At 46.7% G+C, this 26,570-nt stretch overlaps 1 protein-coding gene across 3 annotated transcripts in view; it reads left to right on the top strand.

The window, feature by feature from the left end:
* Positions 1-14,421, top strand: part of LOC146808697 (von Willebrand factor A domain-containing protein 7-like) — a 459,434-nt gene extending 445,013 nt beyond the window's left edge. For all 3 annotated transcript variants that reach the window (XM_085615510.1, XM_085615509.1, XM_085615508.1), the window contains 6 exons: positions 565-717; positions 849-941; positions 1,533-1,801; positions 4,196-4,332; positions 10,565-10,730; positions 11,083-14,421. In XM_085615510.1, the coding sequence (XP_085471636.1) occupies positions 565-717; positions 849-941; positions 1,533-1,801; positions 4,196-4,332; positions 10,565-10,730; positions 11,083-11,478 (1,214 nt within the window). In that variant the 3' untranslated portion in view covers positions 11,479-14,421. The remainder of the gene's footprint in view (positions 1-564; positions 718-848; positions 942-1,532; positions 1,802-4,195; positions 4,333-10,564; positions 10,731-11,082) is intronic.
* The last annotated feature ends 12,149 nt before the right edge of the window (positions 14,422-26,570 follow it).

Genomic DNA, 26,570 nt, shown 5'->3' with positions numbered 1-26,570 from the left:
TTGAATATCTATATCATGTAATAGCAACCAGCAAAAACATTTGTCAAACACTGTCCTTTATTTGTGACATTATTTTGAAGATTGTGTAACTGCACAAACTGTCACCGCCCTCTATGTCAATTCTCACAATTAGATGTGTTGGCGCTACTGTGCTACACGGTGAGAACTGTTCCAAAAACACTTAATGGATCAAATTGTCTCTTTTATAGACAAGCAAACTGCAGAATATTGCAATCCATCTTTCAAAGTTATAGATAAACATAAGGACATATGTCACACTTTGATTAGAGTTACAGAACTGATACCTGTCACCTTGAGCCTCACAACCTGCATTTCTACCTTTCTTATGCTGCTTCTCTTCTCTCTCTGCCTTTCTTGTTGTCTCTTTCTCTTTTCTTTTCTTTTCCAGTTGGTCTTTGGTATTCTTTACTTCGCTTTCCTCCTTTTGCTTTCTTTGTCATATTTTCTTACCCTTTCCTCTCTTGTTTCCTCTGCCATTTCTATCACTTGCTTTCTCCCTTTTTTTTAACTTTAAACTCATATTTGCTTCTCTCTTTCTCTAAGGAAGGAGCCAGTCTAATGTGATGCTTCATGGCCCCTTGGGTGAGATTACAACCACTGGACACTTTTCGAAAATTACCCTGAAGTCACCAATTCGCGTGGGTCGGTGGACGGTGGAGCTGGATGTGCTAGACGGCCACACTGTGCACGTGCAAGGTGAGGGCAGAGATTTCTGGCATGGTCTGAGCGCAGGACCCTCCTGGTAGGATTCATTAGGAGTCTAACTTCTGTATATCTACTGTGGCCTGTCCACTAATCCTGTTCCACGATGGATCTTCGTTTTGCAGGTCAGAGCTTGCTGGACTTTCTGTACTACTTTGCTGTGCCAGTGAACGGCTCCCACCCTGGCCTCTTCAAACTGGACAACCGGCCTGTGACAGGTACCACCAGCAGAACTAGGGGGGTCGTGGCAATTGCATGTTCTCATTTCACAACCAGGGGAGGTAAAGGATCAGAGGGCTCCCATCACAGGGGTAGACATTCCTCCCTTTACCACCACCTGCCCCAAGGAAGGCTTCCTTAAGGTCTTTTAGGCAGAGACACATATGGCCACAGGGGCCCAGAAAGCAGAATGATGGCTTGTCAATCAAGAGGGTTGTGATTGTTACCATCACACTGACTATCTCTGCTGGAATGGAGTCAGCCATAAGAAGAGCGGTTCACAGCCACCCCTCTTTCTTCCTCATCAGGAGCGTGTATGGGTTTGGCTTTATCTGGGAAGCAAGCAGGGGCAACACTTGACAAACAATTAAGGGCCTCATTAGGAGAATATCTAGTCTAGGGGGGACACAAGAGCAACAATCAAGGGCCACATAATCAAGCAGGGCTACTTTAAAGAACATTTAGTGCCCTTTCTTGATGCTTGTCTGTAGGAGTCCATGATGGGAATGACTCACGGTTTGATAGAGTTCCTAATGCTGCGCTGCTTCTCTTTTCTTTTCTCTGGTACTTCACCTTGAAATTGCCTGCAGGGGTCACTTCTGTGATGGTCATGGCGGTCACAGGATTGACCTCTGGAACCTCTGCACACCTGGACCACGTAACCCTGACAGATTCCACTGGCAAGACACTCGGGCAGATTGCACTCCAGGGGACTAATCACACTGGGCTGTATGTGGCAGAAGCGCACAGCATGCCTGAGGAAGGTTTCTCCATCCAGATGAGTGGGAGAGATGGTGAGGACCGCCCGCTGGTGAGGACATCCCCTCAGGTCAACACCCCATTGGACTTTCTCCTGGAGGTGAGTGCAGAGGTGAAGAGGGAGAACCCTGGTCTGTGGAGAAGGACTTAGAAAAGATTTAACATTTTTACATAATCTATATATCACCAGTCCATACTTTAATGATACAGTCATGCAGTTATGTATTTATCCATCTTTCCACATATCCACGCTCACCCAACTAGACACCCAACCCCCTCCCGAAACCATTAGGCATCTATGTCCTTGACACTCTGGCATGTTCGCCTACCTTCAACATATGTATACAACCCACATCCATCATCCATTTTCACGCCACGTGTCTATCAATCCATCATCTACCCACGCACCCTGCTAGCTACCACTTCACCTATCTTTCCACTAATATACCTACACTCTTCTTCACCTCTCTTAACATCTATTTACCCCTGTCTGCTCACAGACCTTCCATTCAGCATACTATCTCCCTACTTGATGGATGGATGTAATGGTATCTGTATAGCACGTAAGCAAGTCCATATTTTAATGTTGATTTAACTCAGATTAAATGGAATCAATACAGTAATGGATGTGAAATCAAATAATTATGGAGTAATAGGAATTTGTTTTTCTGATTGACCTCAGTCCCATCTTACAAGACCAGGGGAATGCGCCATCACTGAGAAAACAAATTGAAAATGTTGAACATAGCTATACAAGCCTTCAGTTGAACAACAGACAGTTCTCATGTGAATAAAAAGCAAGCAAGCAGTTTTACTTGTAATAACAACTACCTGGAGTGTCGTGTGCAAAAGCAGCAAAGCGGCAAGATGGTGTTTAGCCACTAAGACGCTTATGCTAACATAGCAATGTGTGCACATAAAACCCTGTCTCCACTACAGAATGTGCAGTTTAATGTCAAATACGGCACCTTCCAGCTCTTTCATCAGCGCAACAAGGTGGCTTGCTGCTTTGTGCTGCATGAAAGTATGATCAATCTGGGACCTAATATCAAACCGTGGAATCCAACTAGTCTGTCTCTCTACTTTGATGAACTTTGCAACCTTTAAGAACTTTGCTTTGCTGAACAACTAAGATCTTTTATTAAGATCCTCACCGCAGCCGTATCCAAAGCTGTCTTTCATTTGTTATCCAAAAAGAGGGTGGGAGCACACAGCTTCACTTCCTAGCACTCAGTTTGCCCCAACGCATCATGGTAAATGTAGTGCACAATGACACCTACTTCAGTGACAGTCTTTAGTTTCTCGCTCTTGTTGGTGCAGCCAGTGCTGTGTATCACTAGACACATGTTTTATTTGTTATGGATGCTAAAAAAAGAGATTGCCCTCCTGGCTTCTCCAGCAAGTCAGAGCAGTGATAGCGCCTGTGTGATCCCAACTGGATTATTTGAACTGGTTAAAGTTGTGGCCATCGTGTGCAGAGTGGTCCGCCCCTTCCAGGTGTAAACGCTTCGATCCTGCCTCCTCAGCTACGGGCACTTTTTATTGATTAGTTGTAGGTCACATGAGAAAATATAAAATTATCTACATGACAGAGAAAGCAACCTGGGGCAGACGCGCCTTAACCTAGAAAAGGAATTGGTGCAATAAATGAGAAGGCGATGATTGAGGTCTGCGTGCTCTCTCCGTCTCAGCCTCTCACAGGTGAGGAGGACACAGAGTCGTGGGGAGGGTTTACCTACACTTTGGATTACAAACGCCTCAAATGACATTACCTTCAGGTTCCTGCCTGGCTTGGCAGATGACACTCTTGATAAGGCATGGGATCATGATGTGAAAATTTGCTTTTTTCCTCCTCTCCATAGTTTTCACCCATCCTCCTCACGGCCCCTGGTCAGTCATTGCTCACCTGCTCCCTCTTCACTGTATAGGAGTCCATCCTTCTAGACCCAACATCTAGGTGACCCATCAATTCTCATTTTGCACAGATGGTAAAATGCAAACAGCCAGTGCACTAGAGTACAGAAGTACAGGTAGTAGATTCCTACTTATCCCTCCTCTGCGTCCCTTCTCATATTCCATTCACCACTGCGCATGCACCATCCCGTATAGAGCCTTGAAGCCATCCATCTCCCCAATCTTCCTATCTTCCTCCAGTCCCAAAGGCCAACCACAATAAGACATATATGGGGGTAAACGTCACAAGCGTCATCAATAAAAGCAAGCATGAACATGTCTGTTTAATAGAGTTGGGGGAAAGTAGATGTTCTTCTGGATTCCCATCTGTTTTGGGGGAATGTTTGCTGCTAGTGCAAGATGTTCCCATAGTGCTGCATTAGTTTGCTGTGGCTGGGGAGTAAATGATGTTCAGCTATAGGATAGTTAGTATTACTCTACTGGGCTGATACTTAGTACAATGATGACCCTCCCAAAAAATGGCCAGTTCATCGTTCCATAAATCATAGTGAGAAATGTCTGTTTTGTTTTAATCTTTCAGCTGGACAGCGACGCTCCGCTGTTGCCCGCATACTGGCATAAGCTTACCTTCTCCATCACTAACTACGGCCAATCGCTGGAATACATCCTCACGGCGAACAATGACGGAGGATTGCCGATGAATGGCTCCATCTCAAGGTAGAGTTCTGTCTTATGTTGCTCTTTAGTTCAAGAGTCCTTTTTGCTTCCTGCCCCACTGCCCAGGTAAGCCTCACCTGAGGAAAGATGGAACCTATGTTTTATCAAGATTTGGGCCAAATGTAAAGTTTTTGAGATAGCGGAGTCAGAAGTGCCTATCAGTTTGCAGCGTGAGTGCGGCGCAACCTTCTAGTCTGAACAGGAGATTGACCAACACCATATGCATCGACGACAGGAAGAGCATCTGTTCTCCCACACACCCTACCACTCACTCACTCTGACCACCCCCACAGCTTCCCGCAGACCCTTTACACCTAGCGGCAGGTAGTGCGGCGTGAAAGGAGATGAGTGTTGGGGATGAAGGTTCTTTAGGCTTAAGAGTACATTGCCCCACCTTGAGATCTTCATTAATATTCATAAACATTGACAATTTCGGCTTCTGTGCATGTTCCCCAAATATATTATTTAAGAAATGTGACCCTGCCTAAAACCTTACTTAAAGGCATACTATGTATCCTCGCTTGGGTGTGTGTGGGGGGGATTCTTTCTTACGATCCTTCAAAAATCCTTCATCACTCTTCGGTTAGTCGCTGGAAGACCTGGTCGCCAGATGCTTAGTCTCTTTTAGAATATTTATACCATCAAGAGATAAACTGAGATGACTGTACCGGAGGTAGTCGGGAGCCTGGTGGTCACATTCAGTGATGCTCGCATGTGATGCAGGGTTTAACTTTAAACACACACTGCGGATGTTTCCCTGTGGGACAAAACAGTCCTTTGGTTTATCTCCAACTGTAGAGAGAGAGGAGATTCTAGACCTAGGCAGATCCCCTTGAGGTTCAAAGTCAACGAGGCACCCATAATAGCAGATACATAGACCCCCTTGGTGCCTGGCGTTAAAGGCACTCATGTTGTGTTTTGTCCAATGGGAAGACCCTTTACTGACACTGTGGGCCTTGTGCTATGGAATGCAGGGTTCTCTGGTTATTGGACGAGCTTCATCCTTCCTCTTCTTAAATATCTGAATGGTCACCAGTTGCTGGGTGGTCTGGAAGCTTTGAAAATCTTTACATAACCTGAAGGACACTGACTAAATTAGAGGGTGAAGAAGCAACGTGGTGGCGAGGACCCAGAGCTACCTATTGAAACCTTCTTACCATTTTATGCTGAGTCACGTCTATGTGCGTGGTGGTGTTGGAGAGATCGGCAGGATCTATTAAAGTTCGGCATTTTATCCTCTGTTTTGATGGCTACCATGGTGGTGCTGTGCTCGCCATTTATGTTCATGGTGTTTGCCAGCTTTATGGGAATTGGAACGCGTTGGGAGCTTTCACCAGGGACTCCCCGGTGAACACGCAGAGGCTGAGCTAGATCTGGAAGCTGCATCGACCCAGATGGAGGACGAACTGGTCTGACTGAAGGATAATCTGGTTTTTCGATGCATCTCCTATTTATCTCGGACTCAGTTGTCCGCCCAATTTAATGATCCCTGCAGTGTGAGGAGGATTTTTTACGAAAAGTGCTTCTACCAATATGACAGGTGCACTTTAGGCTAAAACGTGAATGCTGGTCACACCGCCATTTCATATGGCTCAGTCGTAATCTTTGGGCATTCCCGAAACAAACTCTTAAGTGGGGGTTTTGTTTCTGAAAAACCAAAATATAGTGTCCATCATAAATTGAAAGTTTTTTTCCCAGCACTTTAAGGGTGTTTTGGCTATTTTCTTGCTAGGGACCTCCATGTCTCACACATCAGCTCCAGATAGGCAAAACCAAAATTTGAGGGGGAGGAGCCAAGATGGCGACCGGGACGGCAGCGTAGGCTCCCGGCTCCGTGAACCTCCGCACCCCGCACAGTTATCCTGCACGAGATCCTTCGCCTGCGCTATCTACCCGTGTTGGTGAACGCGAGCGGCAACCGACCATGTGACCCCGAAGTTTCTGGCAGCGGTACCGCCGGAGAAATGTCCGTCTGAAGTTTGCGGCCTGTGCAGCCCTGGAGCCGGGACCTCGAGTGGACGCCGTGGCCGGGCGGCAGTGCAACAACAGCGGCCTTTGGTGACTGGGTGGGGTCGGACTGCCGGAGTGGTGCGAATGTCGGACTGCGCTTCGCCGTGGTCGCCCCTACCACTAAGCGTAGCTGAACGAGTGCGTGCCCGAGGTGGCAACTCCAGGGCTCTCCAGTGATTGCTTCAGCCTTCGCCGGTGAGCTGCCCGGACGCTGCCCGTAACTTGCCCCGATTCTTGCGGGCTGCTCCCTGATTTTCGCGGGCGCTGGTCCGTGGTGGGGACGACTGTGGCCCGTGACCACACACCGGACACATTGTTTGCCTGCCCTCGGAACCCTGTTACCAGTGCCATGGAACCCGAGGCACTTGTGTCTGAGTCCCGTTCCCGATCTGGGATGGACCTACCCCGCGGCCATTTTGGTATGCCAGAGTCCACCATCCTGTACACTGGGTTGCAGCAGGATTGGGAGGGTGCGACTCTGAGGAGCGTAGCGGAGCGAGCACCGGGAGCTGTACTGGGGTACGGTGACCTTCTCGAGGCTCTCGGTGCCCTTCATTCCACCTTGATTCACGGCGCCTGGGTGTTGGGGAGCAAGCTCGATGGAGTGACATCAGCGTCGGAACAGTTGCCGCCTGCCTATCCCCAGGTACACTGGGACTTCTTGCACCGCGCACGGGGGGACAGTGTCGTGGCCACCCCTGTGAATATTGCACGCCTGGACTCTCCGGACAGTATATTGACGTGCGATCAGCTGGCTGTGGATCTGGTCTGTTCCGGAGGTTTCGGACCTGAGTGGGGGGTGGTGGCCTTGTCCCGTGCGCGGCCTCCGACGACCCAGGCAACATCCAAGCACCGGTCGCCCGCTCTGGCTGATTCCGCCTTCCTGGGCCGGGTGTGCAGTGTAAATCCTGGCTCAGCACTGGGAAAGACGATCCTCCATAGAGCTGACTGCGTCGATCTTCAGAGCCCTCTACCCTACCTGTGTGTGTCGCTTCCTGAGTTTTATTGGACGCTTCTCTTCCTGGTAACATTGGACATGGCACTGGGACGAGGGGTATGCATGGGTGGGTTTGCAAAGAGTGGCCAAGGATGAGGCTGACCCTTCAGAGGTGGTCACCTACTAGGCGGGCGGGCTCGGGAGTTGTGTGCTCTCACGGCATAACTGTTAGTGTACCAAGTGTGTAATGCTCCTTACTTCTCTTTGACGGGGTCGATTTTGTGTTCTTTATTGTATGCTTTACGGGAAAACGTATGGTGCGGGAGGGAGAAGCCGGGGGCGTGTTTTGCAGGCCCTCCTCCAGTTTATTAATACTCTCTCTACCCCCCCGTCTGGTGGGGGCTCTTTTCCCACTCCTTTTCTCTGTTTCTTCTATATTTCGGGTCTGGTTCCGGGGCGACAGGCACACTGCTGGGGGGGGGGGGGCCGTACTCATCTGCAGAGGTGCAGGGTGGGGGGTTGGGGGGGGGGGATTCTTCAGTCTTTCACCTCCTTTTTCTATGGCCTCCTTTTCTTCTCTGATTCTTCTTTGTCTTTTTCTGGGATCAGCATGGTAGAACTCCTTTGTTGTTAATCACTGCTGTTTCCGGAGTGCCACAATTTCCGTGGAGTTTCCTGGGTCTTGGGGCAGGGGGTTGCAGGCGCAAATGGCCGTGTTATTCTTTCACATCCTGAACTTCCTGTTTCAGCGCCATTGCTTAGATAGACTGCTGTTTATTGTTCACGTTCATCATTCTGCCTGCCATTTTTCGCTGCTGGGAAACTGTTTGGCACCTGATCCTTCCATCCTCTTTTATCATAAAATGTAAACCTTTATTATCCTGGTCTCCTACTTGGGCTGTTCAGAGACTGAGAGTATGCTAGCGTCGAGATTTTGCTCCCCGAGGTACTGACTGTGACGGACCTGCTTTCTGTTATTCTGACTGTTTAGCGGCCGGCCCCGGGGGTTGTAGGCCCATATGTGTAATTGGTTGAAATATCAATAAAGGTTTTCAAAAAAAAAAAAAAAAAAAACCAAAATTTGAAGGCCCACCCTAAATAGGGTGGGCCTTCAGATGCTCGTCAGCAAGCCTATATACGGCTGATGGACCGACCTCAAAATATTTACAATGACGGAGCTAGTTGAGATGCCACCTTCAGAAACCCCTCATCTCTAGGCAGGGGAATAAAGAGGTCACCAGACATGGCACACGTTGGATATGGGAAGATACCACACTTCCACGTATCTGGACCACCTTAGGTGTCTGCTCGTCCCCAAGTCATAATCGTGACTTTGAGCCAGTCCATGTTTTTTACCAAATAACAGTAGGCATGCTGGCACTGGTAGGTCTATACTTGTAAATAGGAAAGTGAAAGTAGCATGATTGGTGCTGCTGGCTAGAAGCCCAGGACTGGCTGTGAGCCAAGGTCAGGTCAAGAGGTCAATTGTCAGCTCTGTGATGTCAAACAAGCCGAACAACTCCATAACCTACAAACAAAATCATCAACAATTTACCTGATCCGCTCCTCACACTACGTGAGCGCTGGCAGGCGGACATAGGCCTCGTAGAGGAGGAGGATTGGAGGGAGGCACTCGCATCACCCCGTGAAGTGGCAATATCATCACAACTGCGTCTCATCCAGTTAAAATGCTACATAGATCATATATTACACTGGTCAAAATGGGCAAGACGGACGAGGCTGGGTGCAAAAGGTTATGTGGTAGTACAGGCACTTTTTTCGATATGATCTAGGAATGTCCCTTGATCCAGGCATACTGGGAAACAATAATCAAGAGTATGACAGATGCATGTGGCAGGGTTATCCCACTATCCCCGAAACTGTGCCTTTCGAATTTATGGGAGGCAACTGATATGAACCGGACTGAACAACTTTGGACTACTGTTGAAGAAATCAAAACCTTCTCAGGGGTCTCACTGATACACCTGGTCCTTTTAAACCAACAAAGAAGAGATTGGCACAGAAGCTGTAATATAAAAACAATGCATTTATTAAACCTCAGATGAGGGAGATTGCGTCATACAGTACCCTTAAGTCACTGTAGGAGGCATTCTAATGAGTACAGAGAACAGGGGCCTTATATACCCACACAAGGGCTCTAAAGATGGAGGTACAAGTACACATGAGAAGAGTTACACACATAGATGGTCATACAGAAAATGCACAGTCAACAAGTAGGAGGAGTAATGAGTTGCTGACATCAGTTAGAACAGCCTGACAGGTCTATACTAGGAGCAGGTGCATTCTACTAGCTAGGCCCTTCTGAGCATGTGCAAGACTCTGGGAGAGGGAAACAGCAAATGGCCAGCACATAGCTAACTAAAATGGCTGCCAAGTACAAAATGGCTTTCAGCTCATGCTAACAGATCCCTGCAATCTTTAACACTGTGGGCCTCATGGTTGAAAAACGTAATATTGCCTGGAGGTGGGGAGCAGCAGAGTCACCAACCTTTATGGGTTGGGGGCGGGATATGGGCTGCTGCAGGGTCGCTGAGGCGGAGGTCTATAAGAACAGAGGGTGCCCTCAGAAATGGGACGAGGTTTGGGGCAAGTGGAACTCGTTCAGAGGGGATGTTTGTAGTCCTCTCCACGCTCGGGGTAGTAATATCCATGGAACGAACAGTGGAATGGGGAATGCAGATGAGGACGGAAGAGAGGATCTAAATGGATGAGTGTAGAAGAAGTCTTTGTCCTCTGCGATGTCTGTTGAGATGTGTCAATGTGACGCGGATGCAATGTTTGGGTGTCATGTTCAATAAACAGATAATACAAGATAAAAAAATACAAGCCGTATAAACTTTATTTCATTAAAGGACCATTTTGAAACAATTGCCTTGGAAGTACAGACTTCTCGGGCAGATATTGATGTGTGATGTATGATTCGTTTGTTGTATGAGATGTGATAAACATTTGTTAGTTGGACGGGTTTATCTGTGTCTTTGCTACATTGGAACTGCTGCTTGTGCGCATGCACCAATATGCCCTTGTAAGGCTACCGTGTCACTGTCACACTCAATCAAATTACCAGTGGGTGGAGCCAAGAGTTTGAGCTTAGCTCCTTGTCCTACAGTTAATGCCTCCCGGAAGTGAGTGGCGCCAGATGTTGGCCGCCTACGCGCGTCTCTGTGCAGCGCCTACGCGCGTCTCTGTACAGCGCTCTACGCTTCCTCGATGTCTTGGAGGGTGTGTAACATCTGCTCAGCTCTCTCTCTCTTGCAATTTCAGGATACAGGTCGCATGGAATGAGACAGTCCAGGGGCATATGTGGTTGTGGGTTCCTGCAGAGGCGGAGCCAGGGTCTTTTGTGATGGTGACCCTGCAGGCCACGTCAGCAGAAGGAGCGCACAGTAACTTTGCCTTCCTGCAGCTGCAGGTGACGCAGTCTGCTGAGGTGAGAGAAGTCTTCCACTTTCATCTTCTGGGCGCTGCCGGGGAGGGCTCAAGCTCTGATGGATGGGTTTCACCATTACTCATACACTGTAGATATGCTATGATGCACACTTACATGTGATGTGGAGGGCACCCTTGTGTTTATGTCTTAAACCTATCAACTGATCTGTTATTGATTAAACTCATGCCCCAGTGTCTTCTGGGAAGTGTGCTTTCGTTTTGTAGGGTACGCAGATTTCATACAGTAATGAGCCTGGACTGGACTTGTGCTCTGCAAATGATGACGTAGAATGCTGTGCATGTCAATTTCATTGTCGTCTAACTTTACATTTTGCTTCTGACCCCCTACACAGAGCGCCAACCTGGAGAGCCCCATCTGCACCGTAACCTCGATGGTTGAGGACTGCGGCGATAGCAACAAACCGTGTGACGTGACCACCTGGAGGGCCACGCTGCGGATCCAGGACACCGTAGGCATCAAGGAGCTTCATGTGATCCACGGCACAGGACGGGCCTCCTATGGGGCAGACGGTCAGGCGGAGCGGGTGCTCTACTCCTCCGACTGCTGTTCAATGGAGGCGGTGATCCAGGTCACCAACAGGAAAGAGCGATCCCGGACATGTAGACTCTCAGCCTCCACAGTGGGGCCTCCGAAGCCAGTGGGGTCAATGGCAGAAGCCAGAAGGACCAGCAGCTGGGCCACATTGGCCCTAGCAGTGATGATCTCTGCTCATGCAGTAGTAGCGTAGGCTTCATGGCAAGCTGGCAGGCTGTAAGTCTTAATACTAAGCTGTTCCCATGCACCAGTGGAAGCTGGTGTGGTACTAGGAGTGAAGTATGGCCGTGCTCCCAGTTGTAGACATTTCCACACAGTCCCGGTGCCCGTCTGAGGTCAGGCAAGGAGCCAATGCTGGTAGCGCTTCCCAACCCAAGGGATGTCACTACACCGAGTCGTGTATAGGTCCCAGCGGACAAGCGACAACCATACAACGTAGAGTTTGTGGCAGATTCCACTGCAAAATCCTCTCCAAGATGGAGCTGATTAGTAGAATTTTAACCAAACCTTCCAAAATACACGACTAAAAATCGAATATTTCAGATGCAGTTGTGAAACAAAGCTCATGGTGTCGCTGGTACAAGCTGTGCTGACACTTTGTGGCAAGAATCACACTGGATGTGGACCAGAGTTATTCAATGCCCGGTAGAAACACTGGATGTGCAGAACAAGAGAAACCAGAGACGTCTTATGGTTTTAAGGGGCGTAGCTTGAGAGTGGGTGTTTGGGGTGTTAAACCCCCCTTAATACATTTATTTTTTCATAGATAGATGAGTACAGTCGCTTTCAGTCGGGTATGGTTAGGCTTTTCACCTGGGATTTCAAATACTCAAACAAAAACACAGACGCTCACACACTTGTCTCAGTTTTGAAGGTCTTAAACAGGTCCGGGTTTAGCGGTGGTAGCGCCTAGTGCAACAATAATATTTGGCGCCGCCACATCCCATGGCTGCCTTCTCGGATTCTCTCAGTACCACCGGGCAAAAGTCCCTCTTATCTCTCCAATCAAAAGTTATTGCTAAACACAGTGTCCCCTCCACAAGTCAGCGCCCAGTGCAGCCGCACCAGTTCCTGGTCTTAAAACATGGTTATTTTCATAAAATACTATGGTTGAAGTACCCCTCACAATCTGCACCCCTTTCCCTTTCCACTGTCCTTAAGCCCCCCTCATGAGTTGCTTTTTATGTGATGATTAACATGCGATGCCAGGTTGATTGTTGGAATATCTGAAGCTCCCCCAGTCTTATCGACCAAGCTACGCCCATGTGGGTAGAGGGGGCAATTGGCCAGGGGCCCACCTTCCAAAGGGCCCCTACGGAAAGTGAACTGCCTCTTTATCTAGCTCATCTCTGTCTATTTCCATCTTTTAGCCTGTGGCTCCTTTTTGTCACCCACTACCTCAGAGTCTTTCTCGCTTGTCACAGTGGCATGTTAAGGATTTTGGGGAGCCCTGGTAAGACATATTCCAACTGCTTTTGTGTAAACTGCGTTTCTGAAAGTTTGTTTAGCATCATGCAGGGTTCAATTAGCAGAAAATGTGCAGTACATTTATGAACAAGGGCCCCAAAATGTGTCTTTGTGGGGACTTCAAGAATTCTTAAAACAACACTGAGAGAAATACAAACACTTGAAAAACTTTGTCAGAGAGGGAGGAATATTTATCAGAAGTAGGACGGCATGGGGGAATGCTGGGAGACCAAGGCCAGCTTCCCAAACAAATTACCCAAAGAAAATGTTCCCCTCAATATGGTGCCAGAAGGAAAGTGACCCATGGTGTACGTACAGATTTCGTGCCATTCCTCAAGGATGTTGCCCCAGAAGTTCCAGCTCCTGAATGTCATTCTAAGAGGGAATAGTGCTTGGGACAGTCTATCAATCAATCAGGGGTTTGTAAAGTGCAGCGACTCACCCGCGAGGGTCTTAAGGCCCTGGGAGGGGGCCTGGTGAGAGGGGTGGCTCCGTTGAGTGCTTGGTTCATCTGAAGAGCCAGGTCTTGAGGTCCTTCCTGAACTGGAGCAGTGTAGGGATTTGCCGGAGGGGGAGGTCCATCTAGGCCTTGGCTGCGAGGTAGAAGAACTTTCCTGCAGTTCTGGTCTTGTAGACGTGTGGGACGGTGGCCAGAGAGAGGTCAGCTGATCAAAGGTGTCTCTTGGGTGCGTAGAAGGAGAGGCGGTTGTTTAGGTATGCTGGTCTGATGTTGTGGAGGGTCTTGTATGCGTGAGTGAGGATACAGCTGTCCCAGAATTCTGTGCAAGAAGGTGACAGACCCCAGAAAGCTGTGGCAGGGGGACACCATACTCCAAAACTTTGCCAGGTCAAATGTTCCCTTTGTATACTATGATAGATGAAAGGTTGCCTCAAGTAATATTGTGCCAGGAGAACATAGGCCCATAATAATGTGCCACTGGAACGCCTGTCTGCATGGTATTGCGGCAGGAGAAATGTAACCACAAAGTGCTAGAACACAACAAAATTACCTGTAAACTGCGTGCTGTGGGCGGGATGGGGGGCTACTGCAGTCTCGTAAGTAAAAATGTCCCCAAGTGCAGACGTGATGCTGGAAACCTCCAATGTCTGTCCATGCACCCTTCATACCACAAAGGTCCAGTATTCAGCAGTGCCACCACTGGGCAGGCACAGGGTATGTTTTGGTAGGGCACCATGCCAAGCACCCTTGCTCTTCTCCAATCTCCTGTGTCCCACCCAACTCTTCACCTTCCAAATGCTCTCCAGCAATAATTGTGACGTGAGGTTACTCTGCTTTACAGTGCCTAGAAGTGAAAGAACAGATTACCACCCTGTACGTTTCAGTCTCTTTTTGGGTGTCATGTCTTGGTTGGTCTTCAGTGGTTTATGAATGGTCAGTCTTGCTTTCTTGCACTTGTGTTGGAATTTGAGGGGGCATACGGTGACCTTACATTTTTTTGAGGAATTTATTGGGATGGGTAAACAAAATGTTAGGGTTTTGATTGGGACAAAAAAACTGTTTTTCTTGCCACGTGAGAATTTTAGGAAAAATGGCAGGTACATCAATTTGGACTCACTGTCCCCTTCTGTCAGATGATGTTCTCGAGAAGTTGGTTATCTGTTTGTTTCAATTTTTTGTGAACAATAAAGTCAATGATAAAAAATAAAATGTGAAATTTATTTTGTCTAATTTGCAGAAAACTGTTGTTTAAGCACAAAGTTTACATTTTGCTTACAAGTCTAACAAACAAAACTTCCTATGAGTTTCTAGTTTTGGTGACAGTTTTGGAAAAAAAGATAGTGTTTTCTTTGATCGAATTTTCTTAGGGGTATATTTACAATAAGCTGTCAGCGCGTGGAGCTGCGCCAAATTTGGCCGTGCCATGCTCTGACATTACCAAAATGCAGGGAAGCACCGTATTCACAAGAATACGGTGCACCCCTGTGTTTCCCCTAGCGCTGTTGCATGCACCCTGCCGCCATGTCGCAAGCGTGCCTGCGCTGCAGGGATGATTGGTTATGTGCAGGAAGGAACACCGCCCTGCACATTAACAATCAAGAACACCTTCCTGCACATAAACAATAAAGAATTGCGATTTGCACCTTAAATGTGTGCTGCGGTATGCAGCACACATGGAAAGAGCAAACATTAATTTCTCCTCATTGGGCCATTCTAACACCTGGTATTCTGTGGCCTTTGCCGCAGAGGACTGCAGCGGAAAAGGAGAATATTTACAGGGTGGTCTTAAGCCACACAAAGTGGTTTAGCGCCACCTTGTAAATATGAAAAATGGCGCTGCCCCACCGGAACATCAACGAAAGTGACGCTCCAATGGGGGTGAGGGCTTGTAAGTATGCCCCCAATTTTCTCCTGAAGTTGCCTTCTTCCCCACCAAATATAAAAAAGCAACTCACGCTGACAATAAATCCTTGTTTGGGCATTGAGACAGAACCACTTGTGACAATGGGGGTACAATAACTCTGGTCCTCATATGCCTACAGAGGTAGGACTAGGAGCCACTTACTACAGGTGTGCTAACCACAAGATGCATCCACATCGCAGAGGTGACGCTTCAATGAGGTGAGAAGAAGGTTGATCAGAAATCTTGGGTTCAATTTACAGATGCTCGCATGATGCAACACAAAACATAGCAGCTATTTAATAAACAGTTTAATTTTGCAGAGTGAGCGCCAATGCAAACATTAGCAAATCTATTGCCACGTATACTCAACAGCAGATTTTAGGATAAGTAAATGTTTTCAGAGGTAGTACATCTTATCCAAGATGGTTGTGGATGATTCTGCGAGATGCAACTGTATTTTTTGGCTGAGCTTTCGTAGCGCTTGCGCTGTCTGCAAGACCTCTTGTAGCTCTTCTATGGGCTTTTGGCACACCCACTGATTGCTTACAGAATCGAGTGAATAGGTTCAGCCTATGCTTCAATGTTGTCAGTCTATCGCGCTCTTTTCGATAGAGTGAGCAGCAGTTCACCTAGCAGTTCAGCAATTTCTTTTCTAAATGGACTAGATTTCTATGTGAAATGTACTTAAAAGCTGGTGGAGGTGGCTGATAGTGACTCTTAACATGGATCCTTAGGTAGTCCTGCTCATCTCTCTTCTGGACTCATGTCTCTCTCACACATTGCTGTACAGATCCTCCAAAGCCGTGTTCTTTCTCCTACCTTGCTGCTCTCCATTCAACTTCACTTCCATCTGCTTATTTAAATGCGGCAAAAGGTGTGCGATCAGGCAAGGGAGTGGGTTTGCCCAGCTGTATGTCATGCTATGCAGGAACGCACACACTCCTCTGTGCGGAGGGAAGAAGGCGCTGTTGAAGCATCGGTAGCGGGGATTACATGGGAGTAAAGGAAAGATCCAGTAATCGCAGGTATGCTTCTACCTGGAAGCTCTCATCATCCTGGGTTATCAAAGCAACTCAAACATAGAAACACAGCCTGCACACCGACTTCGAGAAGGAAACGTAGTTCTGTTGCCTGTAAATATTTGGATGGGAGTGCAGCTGTGCCCTATGGACAGAGAACAGCTCAAGTAAATGTCTCTTGGCTTCTTGTATCAAATGGTATTCTCTAAGGATGCGTTCGCATTCTGCTGCATCTGAAAGAATTGCGCTGGTGTTTCAGGACCTCTTGCTGGAGTTTCATAATAATTACATATTGTAGCAGTATTAGACCGGTTAAATGTCTCGACATTAAAATAACACCAGTGCCAACCCAGCCTTAGCACCCATTGTACTGGTCAGGAATAAAGCTGGGGGCATATGTACAAGCCCCTAATGCCACCAGAGCATCTCTTCTTCTGACGCTCCGGTGGCACTGCTCTCAAACCAATATTTACAAGGTGGCGTTAAGCTACTTATCGTGGCTTGACGCCACCTTGTAAATATGCCTCTGGTCAAGGGGCAGGCAATGGGCATTGCAGTTGGCGGTCTGCTGCAACACCCATTGCTTTTTTACGCTGCCCCATATTTACAAGGATGGGGCAGTGGCAAAAATGAAGGCCAATTAATGCCTTGTTTTAGGATGGCGATACGAGTAGAAATCATTACTTTCTCCTCGTATGCTGCTCTTCCTATGTGTGCTACATTCTGCAGCACACATGGGGCATATGTACAAGCACCTATCGCCACCACAACGTCTATTTTATAGACATTGTGGTGGCGATAGGAGCTTAGCCTTATTTACAAGGCAGCGTTAAGCCACTTAACGTGGCTTAACGCTACCTTGTAAATAAGGCCCCCTTACACACTATTCTTAGCGTAAAAGGGGTAGGTGTTGCGGTAGGCGTTCCACCGCAACTCCCATTCATTTGGACGCTGCCCCCAATGTACAAGGGCAGTGTACATAGGAGGTAGCGCCAAAATTAAGACCAGGGAAAGCCTGGTCTTAGGTTGGCGAAACGAGGAGGAATGCATTATTTCTCCCCGCTTTTGTTTTTTCCATGTGTGCTGCCTTGTGCAGCACACATGGAAAAAGCAAAATGCCATGGATAGTTTATGTACAGGAAGGTCCCCCTTCCTGTGCATAAACAATCTGTAAAAAATACCATTTTGTCACTTTCATGTGTGCTGCATGAAGCAGCACACACAGAAGTGATAAAATGGCATTTCAGGATTGTTTATGTGCAGGAAGGGGCACCTTCCTACACATAAACAATCCTCCCCTGCACACAGACACCCTTTCACTATGGTGCAAGGGTGTCTGCGATGGCGCTACACTGCTAAGTGTAGCGCCATCACAGGAGGAAAGGCAAGACTGCTCCATATCGTTGTTAATATGGTGCAGCCTTGCGTTTCAGAAGTGGCGGAGAGAGGCGTTAAGCCATGACGGCTAACGCCTCACTTCGCCACTTCCATTGGACATATCCCCCATAGAAAGAGCAAATCACCTTCAAAGATTGTTTATGTGCAGGAAGGTGTGCCTTCCTACACATAAACAATTGCCCCTGCATCGCAAGCACCCTTGCAACATGGCGCAAGGGTGCCTGCGCAGGCACTAAGCAGCTTTTTTAGCACCAGCGCTGGGGGAAATGCAGGGGTGCACCGTATTTTTGTAAATACGGGGCATGCCTACATTTAAAAAATGTTGGGCTCTGACATTTTTTTGTAAATACCCGCCACCCCCTCCCCCATTTCGATATTTTTTTAAGCCAGGTCAGAGCTTATGTCATTTTTGGTGGCAAATTCTGTAGATTTGGACAACCACATTCGATATGATGGGCACTACCTGAGTAAAAGTTTATTGCCAATGGTATCCTGTTGGAATGGTTTCCACTGGTGTGAAGTGTTAATTTGCTTGTTTATTGGGTAACCTCTTCCGGCATGCACCTCTTTTTCTCCAGTGTGCCACCATTTCGGATGGGTCTACAAAACCTGAAACGAAGTAAAGAATCTTCCTGTCTTGCAGTGGCAGCATTGCTGTAAAATGTCTCGCCTGCAGCTGCAGCACGGTAGCGTGTGTATGGAATCTAGAACTCATGTCATCCAATCTGGCGTATCCGAGATTTCGTAGGACTCAGGCTAACAAAGTCACAGCGTTTAGATATCGGGGAGTAAACATGAACATGTGTTGCTAATAATCTCTAATTATAATATTTCATTAAAGTGCCAATAACATTATTATTCAAAAGGCCACATAATGAAAATAATAGTGTTCATAATATCGATAAAACTAAGAAATACACTTCACACCACACAATTCCACCCCACACAATTCCACAACTAACAATTCCAATTCAACCCACATAATTACACTCCAACCACATACATCCACTCCACTGCAAACCAAATCACATGGGTAAAAGACGTCATTTACAACGCCAAAAGCTCTACCTCTGACAAATGTGAATGTTAATATTAATAAGACTTATTGAGCGCACAAATCCCGGCGGTGTCTTGGCCATATTGACTGCCATACAGACAAGAGGGAAGGGAAGCAGCCGGGTCAGAGGAGACTGCACCACCAGAATCAGTCACTAGCAGTATGCAATATTGCCCACCTGAAACGTTCTGCTGCTTGTAGAACGTGAATAAATGCTTGAAAATTGATTGAATGAGAGGCAATATAATAACACAAATGAGTCCGGTACAGTACCAAACAAATCACATATACATATTTTATATCTTCCGTCTTTTATTTTTCTTGTAGAACTTCGTAAAAACAACCAGCCAACGCGTTTCGCCCAAACATGGGCTTCTTCAGGGCTGTAGTAACATACAATACAAAACCATATTTAAAAACAAACAATGCAGAAAAAAGAACACAAAATCGTTCTTTGAGAGCAATAGTACATAGAAAATGAACTAAAAGGAAGAATTAACGAAAGACCCAAATGTCTTGAACCAATGGTTATGTGAGCAAACCACATTTCAAAAACACGTGTGATGTAAAGTAAGAGAGATTAAACTGAAATTTTACACCCGTGAAAGAGAAAGAAAACGAATACCAAAATTGTGAGAGACCCTGGATCAAAGCGATAAAGAGGTAATGAAGTGATAAATAAATGAAGTCGAGTAAGAGCAAAAAAGAGAGTATTAAAAAGAGAAAGAAAACCATCAGTCAGGATAAAAAAGAGAAAAAGAGAGGAGAAAAAAAAGGTCTAAGTCCAAGATAACCACGACTTCAACACAAATACAGTGACTGTTAAGGCTTACCAAAAGGGTATGAGTATAGGATTTGTCTTCTGTCGAACAAGTCAGCAAGCAAAAGAACATCAAATCTGTCAAGCTATATTCAGACAGAAAAGTTTTTTGTTAATAAACCATCATAGCTGCCAAGACAAGAAGGGCACAGACTAAAAAGTCAATATAACAAAATGAACGTACCTAGAGTATCGCGAAAATGAGGCTCCGTAAACAAGAGTAAACGATCAATATCTGTGTTGAGACTGATCTATTGAAAAAAAGTCTCAAATCAATGAGCAATCTCTCAGAAAACAGAAAATATCTGACAAGTTACGAGCAAAACGTTCCGCCCTTCTTAAACCAAAAACCCTCCTATGGGGTATATATCACTCTATTGTACTATCCTAAACTCATGTCCTCAGGAAAGATCATTTAAAAATAGAAAAACAATAAAAAAGAAGAAAGAAAAGGCTGCCAACCTCTAAGGCCAGACTTCACATACACCAATACTAAGACGAACAATTAATAGGAAGCACAAGCCGATGAAATCTCTAATATACCATATATAAATCAGAGCGAGTAGTTCCGTGGAACCACACTATATGTATAAGTGTCGAATAATAACCCGACCTAACATAACTGATAACTCTTACATGTGTCGACAATACAAGAGACGCCACATTGCACCCAACACCCACACCCCAAGTGTTGAGAACACCCAACCGCGACCAACAAATGACCCCGTCTGTTGTGTTAGTTTCTATGACACCCAGTAATTCTCAACAAGTAACGGAAGATTCACGAAAACTAATCATTACAAGTTAGGCCGCGCACATATCAGGGCGGCACCACCAGAGTCCCTGTGTACGTAATTAATACTTAATGGACAACTCGGCAACCGATTCGGAATAATCCAAAGGGTTGTTGAGACCAATCATCGAAATGCACCAACTGCATAAATGCTACTTACTGAATGTCAGTATTAGCCACATTCAGACAGGCTATCCGGAGCCGTTTCCATAGGCGGCGTCCCGTACCAAACTTGGTAAACAACGAAAAGTGTAGCTTGCCGCTGCACCGCTATTTGAAGCATCGGCAATTACCGGACCGCCAAACAGGAAGTGATTATGACAAAGCACTTCCGGAATCGAAAGCATGAGCAAATAGAGAAAGAAAACAACTAGAGCGATAACCGAAAACGATAACAGAACCATACTTCCGGTTTCATGTCCGCATTACAAGTTGATCACCAGTTATTAGTCAGAAATACATTCGAAAACAACGGGTAATGGGTGCAGAATGTTAACAGGAAGTGATTATGACAAAGTACTTCCGAATTCAAAAGCATGAGCAAGTAGAAAAAACAACAACTAGAGTGAAAACCGAAAACGATAACAGAACCATGCTTCCGGTTCCAAGTCCGCATTACAAGTCATTAGTTGTTAGTCAGAAATACATTCGAAAACACCGGGTAATGGGTGCAGAATGTTAAGTGCATATAGCATTATTAAAATGACAAAAAGCTGTCATCTGACCTGAAAATTACAAAAATAAAAAAATAAAAAAATTGGTTTTTAATTAATGCTGTGCGAATAAGAAGACTGGATGCCAAATATTCACACAATCCTTATTTCTAAGTAAGGAAGCAATATTGGCAGCACAATACACGTCTTACTGTAGACAATGCAATCTAATAGAAGCAAAACAAGGACTACTCACCACCAAAAGAACAGAGAGAGTAACTAGTCAAAATAAAGTATATTTGAAAAGAAAGGGAAGAGAGGAAACCGAAAGAAAAAGATTTTAGAAAAATTTGTTTAATAAAAGATATTCGGCAGAAACATTACGTTAGGCACTGTCATTAATAGTTCTTTAAAACTTTAAATTGGACAAAAGTCAAAATTAATGGAATGTTTGAGAACAGGAGCCACTATCATGTAATAGTTCCAGAAACCAGCAAAGCACAATGCATTAGGGATAATACAGATAGTCATTCCAACAAGTCATGGAACCCACCATAACGTCTACATCAAGGCTAAACAGCCAAAAGGATGTAAAAATAGAAGTGCAACATTCATGGTGTACAGTACAAAATAGTAATGGTCCATGTTCTTCACACAATCTATGCTTAAACTGCACACCCAATGTCGAAAATCAAGTTGCAGACAATATATTGGGTGTGCATTTATAAAAACAAACAGGAGAGAATATAAAGGCCACACAAATCAACAGTAACAGAGAGAGGACCTTAAAGCAGTTGTCTGTCTCTAAGCAACGATATACACATAAGAACAGCAATTGGAGACCTTGCGTTGTGTTAACTAGGGCCACACATTGTTTAGAGAAAGTAGTGTAATTCCCTATCAGTATTAAGGCCCTGAGTTGAGGAACGTAAAGTACAAATCCATCTAGCCTCCAATTGTCTCAGCATGAGTGCCCTGTCTCCACCCCTACTGTTACTTGTAACGGTGTCAATACCATGGAATTTGAACCGAGCCCGGTCCACACCCACTATGCACTCATGCGAAACAAGGGCATAAGAAAGGTCCCCATTTAAGGCAGCTCTGCATTTTTTGTTTTTAAATATCGCCACAGATTACCCCCGCAACTATCGCTAATGAGATGCAGAGTAGGCATTCCCGTGCCAAAAGCCACGACAACACCACTCCACAACATTCACAACGAACAGCCAGAACTGCGATAAGGACACAAAACATGCGATAAAGCGCGTTAGCACCAGGAAACTAACACTTGCTCTGACCTGGTGCAAAGTCGGACCACAGCCTGCACCACGAAAGGGAGCCCAGCCCAGAGCCATACATGCAGAACCACAGATGCCCCTGAGCAACTGCCCATGCAGCACGGACACCCAAGAGAGCCACAACACCCACCGACACCACACCCAGGGCCACAACGCCCACCCCTCCAGGCCCCCCAAACCCCAGACAAATAAACTGCACATCAACACTACGAATCCCAAAACGAAAATCTTTTCACTGATGTCGCCTAAGCAGGAATACCAACACACATGCGTGCCCAGAAAATGGAGAATCAGTCATACAGCAATGCAATCACCAACACAAAACACCATTCAAACCAAAACCAAAAAAACATTCGGATGAGTCGTAGCGGTTCCGCACTGGACAATCTGTAGGACACAGCCTGGAAGACAAAATCCAAGAGAAGAAGGAGGCCCATGCGCACAACAAAGGAAAGAGAGGAAGAGAGGGAGGGAGAGAGCGAGGAAGAGAGGCGGAGTGAAACTGCACAAGCAGCACAAGGGATCCCGGGCACCTGGCACTACATGCCAACATGTGTGTGTGTATCGCTATCGGGACACCATGAGCCCAAGGCCTTTCCCCAATCTCAGCGCCAAAGTCACATCACATTCCGAAAACGCAAGTAGTAGTCAGACACATATTAGGGATGAAAGCTCCGTTGTACCAATGCAGAAGGTGGCAGGACACCTGCACCTCTGACCTTGGTCCTGAACACGGCTGGAACACCCTGAGAGAGATGCCATGGCAGACGTGGATGACTCCCACACCACGCATTGCGCAAATGAACAATCCAATTTAACCACACCCCCACACACAGAAGGCCATGCCCGAGGTACACCCGCATGGGATGCCCTTGACACTCACGGAAACAGCAACATTCTCCCCAACGTTGCACACACAGTCTAATCATAGCCCAGAGCTGTGGCATATCCTCCACTCAACTGCCGCAGTCCAGAAGAGTGCCGTTTCCACAAGACGCACCAATGCAATGGAAGGCCATCCCGGACACATGCACAAGTATGCTGCATTTACTGGGCATTTAGGTGTCCTAACTATACTACTACTAAACTGAGAAAAATCCTAATTTTAAGACTTTCAGGATTCACAGAAGGCATTTAGAAGTCCTAAAGTTAGGACTCCTAACTTCTGTGAATACCAAAATGAGTAAGTGCCTTCTGTGAATACCAAAATGGTAGTAAGTTTAGGATTTTGTCTTAGGTTAGTTCTGTGAATCGGGCCCACAGTGATTTCCATCCCCATCTTACTCCCCTGATACGGGTTCTGTGTCTGGTGTGTCAGGTGTGTGTGGCGGGGTAATAGCTGCATCACTGGGTGCCACTGACACATCAGACTGCAAAGGTGATGGGGCTGCCTCACCGTGTGCCGCTGACACATCCGGGATCGGAGCTGTCTGTGTCGATGTTCCCACTGCAGCCATCTGTGACAGGCTCAGTGGCATCAATGACAAGATGATGTACTGCAGAGCTACTGCTCGCTGGTGTCTATTGACCTCCTCGACACTCCGATTGCATTGACTTTTGTGACGACGGACTGCCATATTTCCGTTTGTGTTGCCAGTGGCGCAGGGGAGGTGCCGAACAGTTGTTGATAGTTTTCTATCACCTCTGTGACGATGATCCGGTCTTCCTGCGGACTGAACCCCGTCTTCCTCTTCCTCTTCTCTTTGCCCTTCCCCGACCCCGGGGTTCCGTGCTGGTCCTCCGTGGGGCTTGGTGAGTTCGGCATGTCCTCTGCACTCGGTCCAGGTGCATCCATTGTGCTACGCAGTTTGAATTAGTTTTGGTGTTTTTTTTGTGTTTCTTTTTTGATGCATTTTCCCACCAGTCGCGTGGGATCTGAAGGCCTGTAGCTGGTTTAGTCTAATTTTTTTTACCATGATTGGCCTCATTGCATGATTTTTTGCGTTTCGCATTTTAGCGGCGTGGCGTTGGATTTTGCAAGGCCATTTGATGCGTTATCTGGTGACTATCGCATGCTACCGCCGCTTTGTGAATACTTGGTTGGCACGCGTACTTATCCCGTGATGGGCTGCAGTAGTTATCACACTTTCTTGTGAATATACCCCCAAGTTCTTAGCTTTTTTCTGAAAACGGTGAGGGAAGCTGCACCTCTCAGCTTGGCTGGTAGTGTGTTCCACAGTTTTGGGGTACCATAGGCAAGACTCCTACCGCCCCAGATCGTAGTATGTATTCTGGGTACTTTCATCATGCGTGACCGATTGCATTGCAAATGCTTGTTTCTATTAATTTCTGTACCACATGTGTGTATTTTTCTCCAAGATGATACTGCACATTGCTTTGAGTACTAGATAAAATGGAGGTTAAATTGTTCCAAGGCAGAAATGTATACTGCTGTAAAGGATGAAAATTCATTTTTTGAACAACAGCTGTGTTTACCTGCAGGACAGGGAGGACTTGAACTGGCACAATAAAGTGGGAGTAAGTTGGTAGCGTGAGGCCTATGCTGTGTTCTTGCAGAGTATCAGGGTGAAATATTTTTAGGCTGAAATACGTGGGTGGGTTTTAGGAAAAACTGAAAAGTAAAGTTCCCTAACGCGCAAGCGCATATCTTACAAAATAGACAGACATTTCTGGCATTACGGGAACGCTTTAGTTATTAGTAATAATCCATCATATAAATACACATTTCGTCAGCAGACTTCGCCCCCTAACGATTAAACTTTCTTTCACATTTTGCTTCCACCCCCCCCCCCTGCACACAGCAAGGAGCAACAGGTGACTCCGTTGGCCCCAGGACAGCACAAAGCCTGTGCACATTGTACAGATCCACCTAAAAAAAGAGTCCCTTTCTCTCCAACGATACAGTTGTTTCAAAGTGTGTTTTGTTATTTATTATTTTATTTTCTAATTAAATGTCAACTATGTATTATGCTGCTCTGGCTGTCCAATTAAATAGAAAATTATTTTCCATTTACACATTTTTAAAATAAATCTTATTAGCTTGTGTTAGACATGGCCTCCTTAGGGGAAATTACCCCAAAACATTTAGCTTTATCCTCCTAGTCTTTGCCGACTCTCTCTTCATAACCTTAGTAAACTGGGCACCTTCCCCCTGTAGGACAGAGGGAAGGTACACATGCTCGCATTGGGCTGGGGCTGTTGATACAATGGGGTTTTGGTGCCGTACCTCTGTGTATCCTGTAAACAGGTACACCCCATACAGGAAGGCACGGACAAAGTAGTGGGGCATAGCAGTGAGTGTGCCACCCACTGGATAGCCGTTGGCATCACTTACGCCTTGGCCAACCCAGAGTGAGTCGTCCCATATCATGAAGGCACCCCCTCCCCGGTGAACCCTGATGGCACCAGAGGGTTGGTAGGCCGAAGGCCGGTCAGGCACCTATGAATGGTCCGTGCCTGGGTAGTGATGAACTCCGCAATGGTGCTTCCTCAGCCTTAGAGTTTGGCTCTCCCCATGCTCACCCCTGGGGAGTTACCGAATCTCTGAAGTTGCCTCAGGGCCCTCCACACATCCTCACTGTCAAAGCCATGAGAAAGTGTGTGCACACTCCTACACAAGTCAGGAAGAGGTGCTAAAGTGCTGTTCCGGAACATGGGCTGGTCTGGCAATGCAGACTCGGGTGTGCGCACCTGCCCTAATGCTGTTTTCGGATACATGTCCCGCCTGCTGTGGCAGGCTGGAGAATGCGCATTGGCATCTACGGCATGGCAGATAGGTGACCGGCCTACCAACATGGGCTGATGAGCAACATGCACGGTCCACCATTACAGGCCAGGAGTGCGCAATGGTACCCGTGAGAAGGTCCCCCCATGTCTGAGCTAAGCTGTGTGGTGTGTGTGCCCTGCCACCAAAGGTGCTGGGGCCTGGGTAAACCATGTGCCCAGCCTGTCAATGCTGCGTGAAAGGGTGTGCCTCCTTCCTATTCGTGCTGGGAAATGGCGCTGATTCCATATTCTGAAAATCGGGCCAATCTGTCTTTGCAGACCGGTGTGTGCGCCCTGGTATCTATCGTGGGTAAACTCAAGAGCAGCTTGCCAGGGTGGGCCGCTGTGAGTGCGCTCCCTGACAGCACCTTCTCCTTAGCGCTGGCAAGCCTTTGGGCAGCCATGTGCTCTATAAATCCAAAAACATAAACATACATAACCACCTATGGTACTCGTGATTGCGTGTGCCGCCTGCCAAAATTGGTTAGTGCGTGCACGTATTGGTTAAACCCATGTCCAGTCTGCTGTGCAGAGGGTGGGTTCACTGGCACCACTGGTGCTTGGAACTATGGGGCTTATTTACAAGGAGCTTACGCTGCCGGTACGTCACTTTTTTTGACGCACTGGCGGCCTTTCTTTGCTCCATGTTTACAAAGTGATGCATCTAGGCAGACTAGTCACTTTTCGTCAT

The sequence above is a fragment of the Triturus cristatus genome, chromosome 7 (genome assembly GCF_964204655.1).
Source record: "Triturus cristatus chromosome 7, aTriCri1.1, whole genome shotgun sequence".
NCBI classification, from domain to species: Eukaryota; Metazoa; Chordata; class Amphibia; order Caudata; family Salamandridae; genus Triturus; species Triturus cristatus.
This window is presented reverse-complemented; position numbering and strand designations above follow the sequence as displayed.